This window comes from Hemiscyllium ocellatum, chromosome 19 (assembly GCF_020745735.1).
Source record: "Hemiscyllium ocellatum isolate sHemOce1 chromosome 19, sHemOce1.pat.X.cur, whole genome shotgun sequence".
NCBI classification, from domain to species: domain Eukaryota; kingdom Metazoa; phylum Chordata; class Chondrichthyes; order Orectolobiformes; family Hemiscylliidae; genus Hemiscyllium; species Hemiscyllium ocellatum.
Window position 1 is genome coordinate 62,276,572 of NC_083419.1, and position 19,831 is coordinate 62,296,402.

Genomic DNA, 19,831 nt, shown 5'->3' on the forward strand with positions numbered 1-19,831 from the left:
CTCAGCTGTACCACCAGAGATTTACATATGCATTGAGTGAATAAATTGCGTGCCAGTGATCTGGAAAATATGGTTAACACCAGTGATATACAATTGTCAGGTGTGACAAAAACAGAGGTGTAACCGAAAGTGAGAATGTCACAGTATTATGACATTTTTCGTACCACAATATCTAATTATGATTGAGAGCAGGTAGGGCAGTAGGATTAACACTGTAGTAGAAGAGAGTGAGAAGTCTTTTCCTTTTTTATTCTGTTCTCCCTCTTGTGCTTTCTAGGTTAGCTCCTTCAGTAGCAACCGTGCCTCAGAGACAGACATTTCTGGGTTGAAACTGTTTGAGTCCACAGTCTAAGCTGGCACATTAGTGAAGCACGAAAGGAATGCTGCTTAGTCAGAGGTGCTGTCTTTCTGGTGAGTTGCTGAACTGAAGATTGAACCGCTGGGCTATAGCAGTTGGGAACATGTTCAAGATCTCACAATACTCTTCAAATGGGAGCAGGGAATTCTTCCATTGAGTACGATGATGTGGTAAGTGGTGAGTTTACACTTGATCATAGGGACAATTAGGCAGAGGGGGGTTCTCTCATGTCGGACCTGGGTCTGTTAATTTATTCATCATTCTAATTAGTCAACAACTCCACAATTATCACATCACACCAACCAGGATGCTAAAAGACAAATTTGGTGGTCTTTTTTCTTGTTCACAGTTCCGGCAGACAAAGAGTGAGCCAGGCTCTTGGAAAGGATTGCAAGATGGAAAAGTGGAGGTACATGCTGAAAGTCATTTCCAAGGCTATTGGATAGCATTGGGCAGCTACACAGAAAGATGGCCCGAATGGCTTCCTCTTCAGGATTGGCCTCGTGATTTTGCAACAAGGAATTAAGCCCAGCTTCACATTCTTATAAAGACTGTGGAGAAACCCCTCATTCCTTTGACACTGCATCTGACACCAAATGGACATAATCAATCTTGTGAATGAGCCACTCTTACAAAACATGACTCAGATCACACTTCATGTAACTCAACGATTCACAACATTAAAGAGGCAATTCAAAAAATTGACATTCTCAACACCAAGACTTGGTGTTCCATTCCCTGTGCCCCCTCACCCCGCGTGTGACTACCCTCATTTCCTCAAGTCTAATACAATCTCCAGCTTGAGAAGCTAAGTATTTTATTCTCCCTTCTTTTATTTTGGTGGCTTAGCTGACAGCTCTTGCTAGATTTGGCTTTTTTTTTTGCAGTTTCAGCAGTTCCTCAGCTAGATACAGATATTCCCCTCTTTATTGATACATCCCCTAACATGTCTGTCGCGTTTTATTATTCTTTTCTAAAGATGAGTTTCTGAGATATACCTACAGTCAGAGGGGAAGAAATGGGAAGCAATTGCTTACTGGTTGTTAATCCAGAGAATATCCAGAGCTGCGGACATGGGTTCAAATCCTGCCACGGCAGATGGTGGAATTTGAATTCAACATAAAAAGTCTGGGAGTGAAGGTCTAATGATGACCATGAATCCATTGTTGATTGTAAGAAAAACTCATCTGGTTCACTAATATCCTTTAGGGAAGGAAACTGCCATCCTTACCTGGTCTGGCCTACATGTGACTCCAGACCCACAGCAATGTGGTTGACCCTGATCTGCCCTTTGGGCAATTAGGGATGGGTAATAAATGCTGCCGAGCCAGCAATGCCCTCATCCCATGAATGAACAAATTTTAAAAATGTCATCCTCAGAGCTATTGGAGAGAAGAGACCATGGGGTTTGGCTCGGTGATACTGATCCAAAGGTTTTATTTCAACCTATCTGTTCAGAGACGCTACTACCCACCTCTGCAGCAAGTGGTACATGGGTCTCCAGGCTCAGAAAAAGGGACATTACCACCGCACCACAAGAGCCTCCACACACTTTTAGAAAGTCGTGTGTTAAGCTGGCAAGATCATCTCTGACAGGCTGATCTGAAAATCACCCATTAACCTACACTCTGCAGCTTCTAATTAATGTATAACTGGTGGGGCTGGTGGAGGCAGTGGTATTGTAATCCAGAACTACAGGAATATGGTTTTAAAGCTCACCACGGTGAAGAGTGAATTCAATCTGGACTGAAAACGTAATAGCAACCTAATAACCACTATCAGTTATTGTAAACATTAGGGAAGGAAGTCTGCTGACTTTCAGCTGGTCTGACTGACATGTGACCTACGGCAATGTGGTTGACTCTGAACAGCCTTAGGGTAATTGGGGATGGGCAATAAATAGTGGCCGAGCCAATGATGCCCACATCCCTTCATGGTATTTTAAAAAGAAAATGTCTCATTGACTACTTCCAGCGGGCTTACTGATTGGGCATTTGCTAACTTCCTTCCACCGTGCAAACCCTGCAGTAACTGCACCTGCCTCCGACTGAGTTGACAAAGCTGAGAGTGACTGCTGACTTTGAACCTGCTTACCTTGTGAGTACAGAAGAATCTGCATCTCGAGAAGCACGCACGTGAACAGCTGAACCAGATTTTCCAAGCCCAGCAACTCAAAGGCTTCCCTCAGCGGGAAGTCAAACAGGGGCAACTCACTCAGCCCCGGCCGCTGGCAGATGATAGGCCCGTAGACCCCGGAGAACTTCAGCGAGCGGCCAGGAGGAGGCAGGGGCACCTCATAGAGGACATTGTGAATGTAGCTCTCCAGGGGCAGGGGCGGTGGCTGCTGGGAGGTCACCGCCTTGTGGAGCTGCAGCAGGAACTTGCGAGAGGCCTGCATGAAGGGCAGCGGGGTGATGAGGCAGATGCATTTGGACACGTACAGGGTGTCCCGGCTGATGTCGTACGAGTTGTACCGCTGAAGCTTCGCCAGGGAGGTGCTGTCGCCATCATCGATGCTGCTCGCCAACGAGTCCATGCTGCACGAGGAAGAAGCGTAAACGCCACTGTACTGCTCCACGTTGTGCATCTGGTAGAGCGTCTGCATGGCGCTGCAGATCTGCTTGCAGGTGACCTCTTCGTAGAAGGTGAGCACAAAGCCGTAGGTACGTGAGCCATCCTCGCGGGTGATGAGGAAGGAATGGAACTGCGGCTCTCTGTTCTCTGACTGCGTTCGGAAGGAAAGTCCTTTTGGCATGCAGAGCTGTTGAGGGGGGTTGGGTAAGGTGCAAAACAAAATTGTACATTTTAAATACTGAGAATGTCCAGAAACACCTAAAAATCACAGCAAATAGCACTGACCACATTCAACGAGCTTAAAGCATTCATTTCCCCAGCCTAGTAGGCTTCCCGCTCATCAGTGACCTTACCCTGATGAAGCCTACATCCAGACTGAACATGCCATCCACTGTTTCCCTTGCCAGAGGAGGAGGGGAATTGTGGACAATGACTGTCACAATGTCTCCTGTCACTCTCATTACTGTCACGTTGCACAGAGACTGGCAGCTTGAGTTGAAGGTTAAAAACTAGGCCCATTCATTCAAGATTTATACTGTGATCAGTTGTTAACCATAACCTGTCTGATATAACTCTCCTCTTTGAGTTCAAGCCCCAGAGAATATAATCCATGATGATACTGCAGTGCAGTGCTGGGGGAGTGCAGCACTGTTAAAGGTGCTGCCTACTGGATAGTCTCTTCAACTGAGGCCTCACATGTCCTCTTGGGCTCATGTAACAGTCCCAATAATGCTAGTTGCAAGAGCAGACATTTCCTCCAGGCGTCCTGGTCAATATTTATCCCTCAGCTCGAATCTAATACAGAGTATTTGAGCATGAGCTTATTGCTGAGTGTGGGGTATAGCTGTGGGCAAATTGGCTGTCTTAGTTCCATACATTAAACACCTGGGAAGGACTTCGGGCTATAAAACACTTTGGGAAATCCTGAAGTTATGAATAGTGCTTTAGAAACGCAACAGTTTTATTTTTGGCTGATTTTCTGCCATTGGCTTCCCGAAGAACAGACTCCATTGTTGGCTAGAGACAGTTCTACAAGCCTGATCAGCTCAAACTCAAACGAGTAATGATTCAGACAATGATTGTTGAGAGCCCAACCCTGGCTGATTTCCACTCTCACTAGTTCAGGATGAACGGGACATCCCAAAGACTGAATCAATCACAGATTGCAACCTCCAGCCTCCTGCTCGGCATAGTGCCCCACCACTCAATGAACAGAATCCGTGTCAACGTTCCCAGCACTGCATTAATGTGAAGTCGTATAAGGTTGACAGTAAACACTTTGATGGCATCGGGCCATAATCTGAAATACAACATGGTTTTTACACACAAATTGTTTGTCAAATGTGATACGCACCAAACAACATTTAAAACTATACGTTGCGATATTCAAAACAGCAAGAGAGAGTCATGTTGATGATATTACACAACTTGTCATCATCAATTTGGACTTGATTTAGAATTTAGTTAGATTTCATTTGTAGCCCAATAGAAGAATCAGCAGCATTAACATTACAGGCCCCATTATCAAAATCTTCAGGGGTTACCTTTGAGAAGACACTGACACAGTGGCGATAAGGGCAGGTCAGAGGCTAGCAATCCTGCAGCAAGTAACCTGCCTCCTGACTCCCCAAGGCCTGTCTACCATCTACAAGGCTCAGGTCAGGAGTGTGATGGAATACTCCCCACTTGCCTGGATGGGTGCAGCCCCAACAATACTAAAGAACCTAAACACCGCTCAGGACAAAGCTTGATTGGCACCACATCTACAAATATCCACTCCCTCCATCATCGATGCTCAGTAATACTGCATACTAACGAACTAAAGATGTGCTGCAGAAATTCATCAAAGGTCCTTAGACAACACCTTCCAAACCCACGTCCACTTCCACCTGGAAATATATGGGCAGCAGACACATGGGAACACTGTCACCTTATTCCCTTCCAGGCCACTCACCATCCTGACTGGGAAATATATCACAGTTCGTTCAATGACATTGGGTTCAAATCCTGGGAGTTTGTCCCTAATGGCATTGTGGGCCTACTTGCAGCAGTGGTTCAAGAAGGCAGCTCACCATCACCTTCTCAAGGGCAACTAGGGATGGGAAATAAATGCTGGTCCAACCAACGATGCCTACATTCTACGTGACATGAGGTAAAGAAAAAAAATCTCTTCACTGCCTGAAAATCAGTCTTGTCCAAGGATCAGAGAATTTGTTGGCACAGGCGAACCTGTTGACCTTAAGATATAACTTATAACAACCAGAAAACAGTGTTTACTTAAGGGGGAAGAACAAAAACGTATCTTTCCATCCGCCAAAACATTCAAGAATCAGAACTGCATCTTGTGTCATTTTCAGCTGAATCGGTGCAGTTTTGTTTGAGCTAAAGCTAGTTTGGTCCAAGCCCCAGAATGCTTCACTCTTGGAGACTCTGTCTCTCTTAGGTGATGTGTTAAACTTGCCCTCACTGATGGATATCAAGGTTGCAAAGAGAAAGGGAGCTGTCCCTGGTACACTGGTCAAAATAAATCTCTCAATCCAAAAAAAAACTGATGACTTGTGAACTTATCTCATTGTGGTTTGTAGGTACTAGCCGTGCATAAGATGGCAGAGGTATTTCTCTACATTACATGAGTAATTACACATCAAACAGTCAGTACGTCATTGGTTAAAAAGGTTCTTTCGGATGCCCTGGAGTCATTAAGAACATGATACAAAAAAAACTTCCTTGCCATTCCTTTCACAGTAGGAATCAATGGAGGATTAGGTGCAGTTCATTTATGTCACATATATAAATGCAGACAAGATTTTTCATTCCCAAGTTGGTGAACTTGTCATGACAAGACACACACCACTCCCTGTCTCGAAGGTACTTCTCAGATCCAGTTCCTGCCTTTTCAAGGTTGTAAGAGAAGACATTGAAATGGGAGATTCAAGTTCAGATCTACAAGTTTCAAGGTCAGCATTGATGCACTCATCATGAATGCTTCACCTTTCTCCACTATCCAGGAGACTCTGGTACATTTAAAATCCCCAATGTGTTCTTTTCATTGCCTTTGAAAATGCATCAGAGCTGAAAATATGTTGCTGGAAAAGCGCAGCAGGTCAGAGGCAGCATCCAAGGAGCAGGAGAATCGATGTTTCGGGCATGAGCCCTTCTTCAGGAATGAAGAAGGGCTCATGCCCGAAAAGTCAATTCTCCTGCTCCTTGGATGCTGCCTCTGACCTGCTGCGCTTTTCCAGCAACACATTTTCAGCTCTGGTCTCCAGCATCTGCAGTCCTCACTTTCTCCTTTGAAAATGCATCTCCTGGATTCCAACTGAAGACTTGTGTGGGGGTAGGGGGAGGACATTTCCACAAAGCTCCTCCGGTGCCACAACATGGCCAGTCAGTAGGGGGCGGCAAAGTGCGAGCTGAGGGGCATTCTCTGTCAGTTGTCACTTCCTGCTGTCATGGAGTTTCTCAGCTTGCGTCAGTGCGGTTACAGTGACTCATCTGAGATCAATAGCTGAGCTACTGGGGGGGGCTTGCAAATAGGAATAAACAGGCAGGAGGCTGGAAGAACACAGCACGCCCAGCAAATAGGAATGTCAGCCATGTCGGCTGGTATTAAGAACCTACAGTTTGCACGCTTGGCAGGGTACACTGAAGCAATGTGTACCTCTGAACCAAAGCTTGCCTCCTATTGTCAGGGAGAAATGCCGTAGTTATGGATACCAGAAATTAACTGCACCATTATAAAACTTCTAACCTCCTTGACAGAGTATCTGTCTTCTCAATAAAAATGTAAGAGAAAACAATTGTCATTTAACCTGATAATGCCAAACTTTGGACTGGGTTCAGTGGCCTGTAGAACTAGGAGAGGGACTTTGCTCACTCTTTATTTTCCAGTCAATGGCCCTGATTTTCTATTGGCTCCGAGGAAAGTTTATGAGGTAACTTTTGATAGGGGTTAGAGGCAGAGAGAGGGGAAAAAGAGATGGAGAGAGAGAGAGGAGGTTGGAGGGGGCAGTAGGCTGGGGTGGGTGTGGGGCAGAAAAAACTGGCAAGTTGATATTTTGTCCTTTTTGACAAAGTTGTCCTTCTAATACCCCGACTCACCAGGACAAAAAGCATTCGAACCACACAAGAACAGCTTCGCTTTGCTGATCAATTGAAAACTGGCACAAACAGCACTGGGCTAAAGGTCACAATCCTCAACAGAACCCAATCTCTTGCTCCTTCCTCCCCAAGGTTCAGATCCCTGTCTTTGAAGCAAGTTTCACAGAGGAGCCTAGGTACTGTAAACAAGTGAGGGAGGGTCACTGGACATGAAAAGTTAACGCTGACTTCTCTCCACAGATACTGCCAGACCTGCTGAGCGTTCCAAGCAATTTCTGTTTTCGATTCTGATTTACAGCATTCACAATTATTTTGGGTTTTATTTAGTAAATAACCCAGGGGTCAAAGACTAGGGGTTGGTTAAAGAATCATAGAATCCCACAGTGTAGAAACAGGCCCTTCACTAACAAGTCCACACCGACCCTCCAAAGAGATAGTCACCCAGACCCATTCCCCTACCCCATCTACCCCTGAATAATGCACCTAACCTATACATCCCTGAATACTATTAAATAGCCTAACTCTGTTCTGAGTTTAACATGGCCAATTCACCTGACCTGCACTTCTTTGAATAATGAGTAGAAACCAGAACACCTGGAAGAAACCCACACAGACACGGGGAGAATGTGCACACTCCACACAGACAGTCACCCGAGGCTGGAATCAAACCCAGGTCCGTGGTGCTGAGAGGCAGCAGTGCTAACCACTGAACTACCGTGCTGCCACAAAGGATTAGTGAGGAGACCGGGAAGTGACGAGTGTCAAAAACTCACTGCCTGAAAAGACTGTAGAGATTGAAAGTCTCTCAAATTTAAAGTACACCTGTATGTCCACATGAAGAGTTGACACGCAGGGCTACAGACCTGGTGCAGGAAGGTGGGATAGGCATGGACACAATGGGCTCAATGGTCTCCTGTGTGGCATATTTTCTTTGATCTCTGGGAGTGCGAATTCATTTTTTTTTAACCTTTACACACATTATCGTATCATTTTACTCTATTGCTAACAATACAGGTGAAGTGACAGTTGCTGACTAATGGAGGCCGAGTTTACCCATGTTGCTCTGTCAGAGGGGACGGATTGTATAACCGATGGGGTTTCAAGCCTGGGTCACTGGAGGTCAATGTAGAGGTCACAAAGGTCCTGCATTCAATTCATATTCTGCCCATCTTTGTGAAATTTCAGGACGTTCTCGACTAAACTGTAAATTTTTTAGCCGAAATATTCTCAATCTCTCTTTCTTTCTTTAAGGCATGCCTTAAAACTAATTTCCCTCTAAGCTTTTGGGGTCTGTGCTGTAAGACTTTATAGCTGGTCTGATGTCCGAGTTTGCTTCACTGACACTGCTGTGGAGTGCTTTGCATCAAGTTAAATGCAGGTGGTTGTTGTAAAACACTGTTTTCCTTTGGCTGGCTGGCACAGTCCTTCAGACCTTGTGACAAGCGAGTTTCCCCACGTGTTGTCACGGGAAGTGCAGCAGGACTGTCCATGTTGAGAAGGAGGGTTAGCCTTCCCTGCTGTAAATTATCATGTCAGTCTGGGACAGCAAATGGGCAGCCCCAACAGCCATTAACATTGGATCTTCAGCTGACAGTTGAGCAAACAGCCCATAATGCTGACCCCATCTGGTCCATGCTCAATACGATCATGGGAGCAGAATTAGGCCATTCAGGCTAGTCAACCTGCTTTGCCATTTCATCATGGGGGATGTTTCATTCTTTTAAAATCATTCCTGGGCAATCACAAATAGTTGTGAATCGGCAACCTGTTGTGAAGATGTGGGTGTACTGTACCTTTAAGAGAGTTAAAAGCTAGCAGAACCAAGTGATCTGAATAAGGTAACAATATAACACTTGGTTGAAAGCAAGATTAGCTGGTTGCCTGGAAATGACAAAACAGATTCAAATTAGGCCAATCAGTTTAAAGTTTACCCCCAAAAATACCAAACTACAATCAAGTTTGAGTTGAGTATATTGACAATCTGAAAAGCCAATGACACAACCTGATACTTTGGGGGTATAAGACCAGGGAAAATTGAACATTTGAGAAAAAACTTCTGCAGACTGCCCAGAGAATAGCTCTCTTAAAGGTACCTTTATCCATGACCTGTGAAGCAGAAATCCCCAAGAAGAAGAAAAGAAGATTTGGCATCTGGCTGGTTTTTGAAAAGTTGAATTTTGGTAAATCTTAATGGAGGGATTTTTTCAGACTAGTATTATGGAAGGAAAGGTAAAAGATAGATTAGAGCAAGGAATTGTAAATTAGTTGTTAGTTAAATATTCTCTGTTATAATTTAAGAAATAAAGTTGTTAATTTTTACTTTAAATAGTTCTTGGTCTCTCAAATTTTCACAGGTTACTGCACAGGCTAAATCTTTTCTGGGTTGCTGATTTAAATTAAGCAGGAAGGTTTACTCCGTGTCATAACAAAACACAATGTATTTTGTGTAGACTGGCCTCTCAGGTACAGAAACAGGTGGATTGATACCACACACACAGCAGCCAGTGATGTCTGGGGGCGCAGGCTGCAGTCAGTCAACAGCCTTGTGACAACTTTGCGAGAATGCAGCGACTTGTATTTCTTTGGAAGTGTATCCGACTTTACCGAATTACCTAGAGGACCCCAGCTATTAAATCAGTTTGAGATTCATCTCCAAATGTCGATTGTGAGAGCCTCAATGCATTACTTGAACATGCAAAACAGTTGGTGACATCATTGCAAGAGAGTTCAAAGTGGACAGCCCATTCAAGAGATTAAAATGGAGAATCTTAACAAAATGACGGATTTGGAATAATCAGCAAAGTCTTCGAGTTCGCATTCTTCATTATGTTCTGACATAATTTACTCTGTACCCCTTTTGGGGGGTTGGGTGGGCTTAAAGGCAGGATCCTGTTTCAGATGGACTTAGTGTCCAAGTAATGCAAAAGCTCTGAGTAAGAAGGTTGACCGATCAATTCATCATCACAGCCATGCCTAACATGACACTCAAGACAGACAGATGCACACCTACACATACACGTCTACACACACACACACACACATATACACACCTACACATACACGTCTACACACACACACACACACACACACACACATATACACACCTACACATACACGTCTACACACACACACACACACACACACACATATACACACCTACACATACACGTCTACACACACACATATACACACCTACACATATACACACCTACACATACACGTCTACACACACACATATACACACCTACACATACACGTCTACACACACACACACACATATACACACCTACACATACACATCTACACACACACACACACACCTACACCTACACATCTACACACACACACACATATACACACCTACACATACACGTCTACACACACACACATATACACACACCTACACATACACGTCTACACACACACACATATACACCTACATATACACGTCTACACACACACACATATACACCTACACATACACATCTACACACACACACCTACACATACACATCTACACACACACATACACCCCTACACATACACGTCTACACACACACACACCCCTACACATACACGTCTACACACACACACACCCCTACACTTACACATACACACCTACACACACACCCCTACACACACACATATACACACCTACACATTCATGCCTACATACACACCTACACATACACATCTACACACACATACACACCTACACATACACGTCTACACACACACATACATATACACCTACACATACACGTCTACACACACACATACATATACACCTACACATACATATACACCTACACATACACGTCTACACACACACACATACACCTACACATACACGTCTACACACACACACATACACCTACACATACACGTCTACACACACACACATACACCTACACATACACATCTACACACACACATATACATCTACACATACATGTCTACAAACACACACCTACACATACACACCTACATGCCTACACACACACACCAACACACACCCACACACACACCAACACACACACACACCTTCACGCCTACACACACTCCTACACGCCTACACACACCCCTACACGCCTACACACACCCCTACACGCCTACACACGCACACACTCACTGCTGGTGAATGTCAATTACATTGTTACAATTTGTCAATGTCATTGTTCAAGCTGAGAGAAAGAGATGGTGGATATCAATCAACTTTCAACATTTGTTAATAAGGGACAGTTGAAATATTGGAGTGTTGCATGAAAGTTTCATGACTGAGCAACTCAATAAACTCTCTCCAGAAATAAAGGCTGTGTTTTAGTTTCTATCGCTCCAACCAGAGGGGCATGGACAGGCTGCATAGCCAAGCTAGGGGAATCCAAAATTAGAGGGCATAGGTTTAAGGTAAGAGGGGAAAGATTTAAAAGAGATCTAAAAGGGTAATTTTTTTACATAGAGGGTGATGGAATGAGCTGCAAGAGGAAGTGGTGGAGGCTGGTACAATTACAACATTTAAAAGGCATCTGGATGGGTATATGAATAGGGAGGGTCGAGAGGGAGATCGGCCAAATGCTGGCGAATGGGAGTAGATGAATTTAGGATATCTGGTAAGCATGGACAAGGTGGACTGAAGAGTCTGTGCACCTCTATCAACACTGAAGGGAGTTCAGATTACAACAATCAGCAAACTTAGCACTAAGGCATAAATTAATTTAAAGAGACTGAACAATGTGACCTATTCAAGCTCATTGATGAACCTTAAAGTGAAGCTTTTCAAGTGGCTGCACAGCCTGGCACACAAATCATGATGGCACATTTGAATCAGACCTCAGATGATAAGGTGAAAAAGTTCAAGATGAGCATTTTGATTCTTCGGTTCCCAAGGAATAAGCACCAGTAGCAGGGAGATGATCTTGCTGAATAAACAGCAATCCACAAGCAGTAAACTGAGGAAGTAAACGTATTAGGTTTACCAGCAGACAGGCGAAAACGTAAATATCCAAGCCAATTAACAAGCTGAAACAGAGTCTGCATATATTAGCACAGATTGACCAGCAGATTTAAGATTTATTTGCTCAGATAATGGGCTGCATAGGATTCCATGGAAGGCACCATAGAGATGGGTCAACCTATTTCCACAGATTTGGAATAATGAAACTACCAGCAAGAAAATGTCCATTTCAACTGAACATCTGTCTTCTACGAAAGAAATTCATCAAATGAAAAGTTCCCTTATGTTATTTTAATTGCCTTTTACTGCAGAAACAAGGTCCTTCAGGGAAGACATCCAAGAGATTAATGATGCAAGATATGAAAAGCCAAGAGACAAAAGGACTTAACGACCCCACACAGTCAAGAGCAGAACCAAGGTCAGCAGCCCCCAGGCCAAAGACCTACCAGCCTTCCAAGTGTGAGGAGAACATGCTTTGGAAGAATTGAGAGACCTCCAGACTGCCTGAATTTGTGAAGTTAGCCACTGAGGGGAGATGGGGTAGGAGGAAATGTAACTACTGTGCACGTATGAATGTACAAGTGTTAATGATAGGGAACATTACATGCAGGGGAATGTTGGTCATGCTTCTGAAAGGGTTAATGCTGTAAATGCTGATGTCCTAAGGACTTAGATGGGGAAAGGCAGAAAAGCTCTCGTTCTTGAAGGTTTTAAGACCTACCATCTAGGTAACCCCCCAGCCTCGGTAACAATATCAATCCCACTAACTCACTGGTACCTGGTTACTATAATGCAATAAACAGAAAAGCTATAATGTTCTTAGACCACCAGGTGGTTTCTCTCTACCAGTTGACCAAACAGTCCCTGTAGGTCCCTACCCAAAAGGAAGATATAGCAACCAAAGCACCGTGGTCAAGAATCCTGTTAGCTCATACATGAAAATGCCAGTAACGTTTGGCTAGATGTAATTTAGCTGTACCACTGCAACAGAAGACACTCAGTTGACTGCAGAGAAAGACAGATCAGACCGTCCTGGTTTTAATGGGATCATCTCATAATAATGGCATTGGCCAGTGCCCCAGGCTGCTTGTTTCTGCGATGGCCTAGGTTCTGTAGATTCAAAGCTCATCACAACAGGAGAGTACTTTGAAGATTGTATGTGCAGTACTCATGCATGGATGTATTACACTGTCCTCCTGAAATACTGCCCTGCTCACAGTATCTGGACAGCAGCCCCCTCTCACACTGACCAACCCCTGGAAAAAAAACCACCTTTACTAAACCCACTCACCAGCATCACTCCTCAGTCATGTCAAGTCATCCCTTATGAAATCTCAGTTAATAGATGTGAAGCTGGAAGAGCACAGCAGGTCAGATAACATCCAAGAGCAGTAAAGTCAATGTTTCCAGCCAAATTCCTTCATCAGGCTGGCCCTAGGCTATGGGTTTTGATAACTACGTGGTCTGATTATATAACCTCAGAGGCAAGACGCAGAGCTGTCCACTGCTGACTGCAGGAGTTGTTAACTAGATTGAGAAAAACTCCACTCTATAACCTGTGTGAAATGAGATCTCCAAAGGAGATTTATTGGAATCAATGCTCCGTGATAAATTTTGTCCGTCAGCTCATGGGACTCAGTTGCGACTTACAAAGACAAAGTATTGCTGCTTGAATCACGTTTTATTTACAGGCCTATTGACATTTTAAACAAAAGACTTGCATTGGTACTGCACTCTTCTTGACCTCAAGATATCCCAAGGCACTTTAACAACCAATTCAGGAAGTGTAGTCACGAGTGAGGGAAAGGCAGTCAGTCTATGCACAGGAGGATCCCAAAAACAACAATGAGATAATGACACCTGCTTTAGGTAGTGGTTGATGTTGGTCCAGGAGCGGGATGGGCATCTCATCCTAAAGATAACACCGCTGACATGCAATACACCTGCAACGCACCACTTTAATAAGTGCCTGGATTATGTCATGTGAGCTCATTGGAGGGGGACTCAAAGCCACAATCGTCTGACTCCGGATGTGGAAATGCTGGCAACTGAGTTACATCGTACCAAGGGAGTCCTGGACCCTTCTGAGTGAGAGGGAAATGGCTGCAGAGCTCAATATGAGGGGAAGTAACATGGAGGCTAGAATTTGAAGAGGTCAAGTAAATTGTGTCATACACGACATTAATGTGTCGGAGACTGCAAGGAGGAATAGTTAATATCAATGTAGGGAGTGCATGGAGGAGAAACATAAAAGAAAAACTAATGAGTTCAAGGCTGAAAGCTGAAACTGAGCTCAAGGATATTAGAGTCATAGAGTTATACAGCAGACCCTTCGGTCTAACTCGTCCATAGTTTATAGAACCTAAACAGTACAGCCTATGATGTTGCACCAAACACGATGCCAAATTAAACTAATTCCTTCCGCCTGCCCTTGGTCCATATCCCTCCATTCCTTGCATATTCATGTGCTGATGTAAAAGTCTCTTAAATGCCCTATCTGCCTCCTCCACCACCTCTAACAGTGCATTCCAGACTCCTACCACTCTCTGTGTAAAAAATGTGCCACACTGTGGTTAGCACTGCTGCCTCACAGCACCAGGGACCTGGGTTTGATTCCAGCCTCGGGTGACTGTCTATGCGGAGTTTGCACATTCTCCCCGTGTCTGTGTGAGTTTCTGCTGGGTGCTCTGGTTTCCTCCTACAATCCAAAGATGAGCAGGTTAGGGCAATTAGCCGTATTAAATTGCCCATAGTGTTCAGGGATGTGTAAGTTAGGTGCGTTAGTCTGAGGCAAATGTAGAGTAATAGGGTCTGGGTGGGTTACTCTTTGGAGGGTCAGATTGGACTTGTTGGGCCAAATGGCCTGTAGGCATACTGTTAAGGATTTTATATTCTATCTCCTTTGAGCTTTCCCCCTCTCACCTTGAATGCATGCCCCCTAGTTTTAGGTATTTGAACTCTGGGAAAAATATTCCAATTGTCAACCCTATCTATGCGAGTCATAAATTTATAGACTTCTATCAAATCTCCCCTGTGCTTCCGCTGCTCCAGAGAAAACAACCAGAGCTTTTCTAGCATCTGCTTATAGCTCATACTCTCTAAGCCAGGCAAACAGCCTGGTAAACCGCTTCTGCACCCTCTCCAAAACCTCTACATCCTTCCTATAATGTGGCAACCAGAATTGAACACATTACTTTAAGTGTGATCTAACCGAAGTCTTATAAAGTTGCTGACGAGATATCCTAAATAAATCTAGTCCCATTTGCCAGCATTTGGCCCATATCCCTCTAAACCTTTCCTATTCATAAACCCATCCAGATGCCTTTTAAATGCTGCAATTGTACCAGCCTCCCCCACTTCCTCTGGCAGCTCATTCCATACATGCACCACCCTCTGCATGAAAAAGTTGCTCCTTGGGCCCCTTTTACATCTTTGCCCTCTCACATTAAACCTATGCCCTCAAATTTTGGACTCTGCTGGCCCGGGAAGAAGACCTTGACTATTTACCCTATCCATGCCCTTTGTGATGTTATAAACCTCTATAAGGCCACCCTCAGTCTTCAACGCTCCAGGGAAAATAGCTTCAGCCTATTCCTAGAGTTCAAATCCTCCAACCTCAGCAACATCCTTATGAATCTTTTCTGTACACTTTCAAGTTTAACAGCATCTTTCCTGTTGCAGGGAGACCAGAATTGAATGCAATATTCAAAAAGGGGCCTCACCAGTGTCCAGTCCCGTAACAGGACCTCCCAACTCATACATTCAATGCACTGATCAATGAAGGCAAGTATACCAAATGCCTTCTTCACTACCAATACTGATGCCAATCTTCTGTTAATGGCACAGTAGGTGCACTGACCAAGTCTTGGAATTTAATTTCTCTGCTGCAGTTGTTCACACTGAATCACCAATCTGGAATAATTCCTCAATTAACTCCAACACTCCTTATAGGATCTTAATGGTCACAGTGTGAGCACAGTGCGTAACAGTCACTACTCTATGTAGTTTACCATAAGGCAACTGCATTGAACAGCAATTGTACAAGCATTCCCCACTGTTTCATGCAACGTCCCACACATATACTGCCTTGGGATCATTAATTTTCACCCAATCCAATAGAATAGGCTGACAAGATCAAGGGAAAGAGCTGAAATGCAAAGTCGCCCAACATCATTCAGTGTTGCTATTCTTCAAATAAAGTACACTTCGAAGCAGAGCTAACACAACAGGACAAGAGAAGCACCATCAGCTTCAGCCCCATACAGTCCTAACCTGGGAGCCATATCACATCAGTGTCAATGGGAACTCCCTTCCCAGTACTGACACCACACAGACTGCACCACTTTAAGGTGTCTGCTCATCATCAACTTCCAAATGGCAACCTGGGATGGGCAACAATTGCTTATTTTTCTAGAACTACTCATTTCCCCAGAATGAATCTCGAGAATATGAAGTGGGAGATATGTTGTAGAAGGTATGAGATTCAGTACACACCTATCTGATCCACACACTGACTTTAATTGAAAACATCCATCTATAATTTTATACAATAACAAAGGTGTGAACAATAGCAGCAGTTCAAAGTATTTTGGGCATAATAAGATATCAGCTTCTCCCTTGTGGAGTACTTATCTGTCCATGGAAGCAACGTGGTCCTGTAATAATTGTTTAAGATCCATTTGAGTAAAAATACAGCTTCCAAAAATTAAATAAACTTCACTGGATCATGGACAACATGATGCCCACCTTGAGCAAGCAAATACATCCGCTAAAATGTTAGAAGCCCAAGTAAACCTTTGTAAAGTTTCTTGTCTTAGGTCAAAGGAGGAGGTTTGAAGTAGCTGGAAAGTGAGGGAGAGAAGGAGGGAATTCCAGAGATTACAGCCTTAGGCACCTGGAGAGACAAATGTTAGAGTTTTCAAGAGAGCAGGATAAGACAAGGGGACAGGAAACAAAAGGTGCTGGCGATCACAGTGGGTCAGGCAGCACCCATGGAGAGACAGCAAGCTCCTGTTTTGAACCTAGGTGACTTGCAACGAGAGTATTTTTATTGGAGGGTTGCAGAGCACAAGGTGACACCAGCAGGAGAGATGGCTGGCTGGGGTACAGCAGATGCAAATGAGGATGGAGAAGCTATGAAAATAAGACCCGGTACACAGCAAGACACATTTTTCAATTTCATAATCCCTCAAACAATTGGTCTGACAAGCGTATTGAAAATTTGAACAGTTTGTGTGCTGGAATTATGGAATATATTACTGCAGATTAACTACCTAACATAAACATTGTCTGTCAGAGGAAAATCCATTCTAAAAATTGTGCCCACCTCACCATGTTCTCCCTAAATAACCCAATTGCCTTGTCATTCTTTCGGTTCCTCATGAACATGTTCTCCATTTGAACTAAATATTGCCTTCCTTTGCTGCAGCTCAGCTCAGCTATTTGGGACATGAACAAATATGTACAACCAAAAAGCAAGGGTAGGCCCTTGAGCCCCTCCAGCCTACTCTTACATTCAATCAAATCAATGATGATCTGAGTGTAACCTCAAATTTGCATTCTCGCCTACCTGATAACTTTTCTCAACTAAGTGCCATTGCCTAACCCTAGCTCAATGAGAACCTAAGTACCTCTGCCTCAGAAATATTTAACGACTCTGCTTCGACCACCTTTGCAAGGTGAGAGCTTCAAAGGCTCTCACTGCTCTGAGAGAAAACATTTTGGTTATTCTCTATTATAAACGGGTGACGATTGTTTGGTAACAAGTCACTGCCAAGCTGTAGTTTCATCCATAAAAGGAAACATTCTCTCTGCATCTAGCCTCTAAAAGTACTTCAGAATCTTAGATCTTTCTATCAAGCCACCTCCTACTCTTCGAAACTCCGGTGGATGCAAGTCTCTCCAAACGTTCCTCACAAAATGGTGGTTAGCACTGCTACCTCACAGCACCAGGGACCTGGGTTTGATTCCAGCCTCAGACAACTGTCGGTGTGATGTTTGCACATTCTCCACTTGTCTGTGTGGGTTTTCTCCATGTGCTCTGGTTTCCTCCCACAGGCCAGGGATGTGCAGGCCGTTTGGGTTAGCAATGGGAAATACAGGGTTTGGGGATGAGTCTGGGTTGGATGCTCTTCAGAGGGTTGGTGTTAACTCGATGGGCCGAATGGCCTGCTTCCACATTCCAGGGATTCCATGAAGACAACCCATATTGCAGAGCAGTGGAGAGCTCTCCAGTGGAGTGACAGTCTGACGAAAAACCATCTCACTGCTCATTCATTCCAATTACGATTGTAACATCTTGCTTTGTGCACAAGATAGCAGTCATATTTCCTTCTCACAACTACACAAAGCAGCACGTACAGGGCAGAAGGCCTCAGCACATAACAAGAATATCTTGATGTCTTGCATACATGCCTGCTTCCTCCTTTGTGTGAAAAGTTTGAATTTAAATTATTTTAAAAATCTGAATTATTTATACGATGCCTAATACAAGAGTGTAATTATGGGGAAAAAACTTTCATGCTCAACTTGACCTACATGCACTGCAATAATTATAAGCTTGAATCAGACAGAGCACTATCCCAATCTGTAGTCAGTATATATTTGAATTCTTCCTGAAGGATTAGACCACCAAGCAGGATAGAGGAAACTAAGGTGTCTAAAATTTTCCAACATACATCTGAAACCCAAGTTCAGTTCAACCGAGACTGAAGGGATTATACCTTCGACTGACTGCAAATTTAACACCTTGGTCAAAACAGTGATTCTTAAGTGAACTCGTCAAGAGGGAGAGGGGTTTTGAAGGTGAATTCTAAAGAATTGGATTATGCTAAAAGAAGCACAAACTCAGAGTTTTTGGTCTCGCATTGTTCAGGAATGAGTGACAGTTATTTTAACAGGAATGAGAAGAGGGTGCTGATTATTTGCACAATGATTGGCATGAGGATGCAGCAGGGACTGTCAACTTTCAAAATAGATCATTCAGCAAAATCAGACCCAAACTTTTTTGTTATGTTGTGCCTGATTGTTTTAACGTGTTTAACATGTTTTACTGCAGATTACAGAACATTAATAGATGTTCTAATGATGAGTCACAGTCCAGTTCCTCTTGTTGGGCACTAACTTGGCAATTCCATAAAGGGTAGCCCAGAAAATACGACGTGAGTAAAGTCGGGAGAGTGGATGGGGAAAAGCCAGGTGAGTTCTGAAACTGAGGCAGAAGGCTCCTCAATTGAAGACTGAAAACATGAAATGTTGATTTTCTGTGGGAAATGAATGCCAACAATGTCCATTTACATAGAGTCCAATAAAATGTCAAATGCACCAAGGTTCTCTCAGATTGGGCACAAGGAAAATGGTCTAGGTGAGATGGAAAGTGCTCAACAAGTGCAGGGTCAGACAGGCAAATATTAAAAGGTAACCATAATTCCCGAATGTGGGGTCCAGTTGGTCTGATGTTTCTGCTGGCCTTATTCACATGAAGGATTTACACAATAAATCTCAGCACATGCAGCTATTCTGTGACAGTCACGATCGCACAACACAATATCAAATCTGAGAGAATTGGCCTTATCATTTGAACAGCATGTATCTACTAGGTTATGAGGAGAAGGTTGGGATATAGGACTCCTGGCCCCAAGGTGAAGCCCAGCATGGGCTGGCTTGCAAGGACTGTTATTCTCAACGCTTATTTCTGTAGTTTGCTAACTTATTGCAGGTCTTTTTAGTTCTTCATTTTTTTCCCCTAAGAATTTGTACTTCTGCGTCCATACCTAAGATGGCGGTCACAAGTGGTGACTTGGAAACTTTTCTCTGTACTTGTATGAGTAGGTGTGACAATAATT

General features: G+C 43.8%; 1 protein-coding gene across 2 annotated transcripts in view; it reads right to left on the bottom strand.

Moving 5' to 3' along the window:
• Positions 1 to 19,831, bottom strand: part of LOC132825007 (DENN domain-containing protein 5B-like) — a 299,001-nt gene that overhangs the window by 135,495 nt on the left and 143,675 nt on the right. For both annotated transcript variants that reach the window (XM_060839998.1, XM_060839997.1), the window contains one exon: positions 2,453 to 3,119. In XM_060839998.1, coding sequence (XP_060695981.1) covers positions 2,453 to 3,119 — 667 coding nt within the window. The remainder of the gene's footprint in view (positions 1 to 2,452; positions 3,120 to 19,831) is intronic.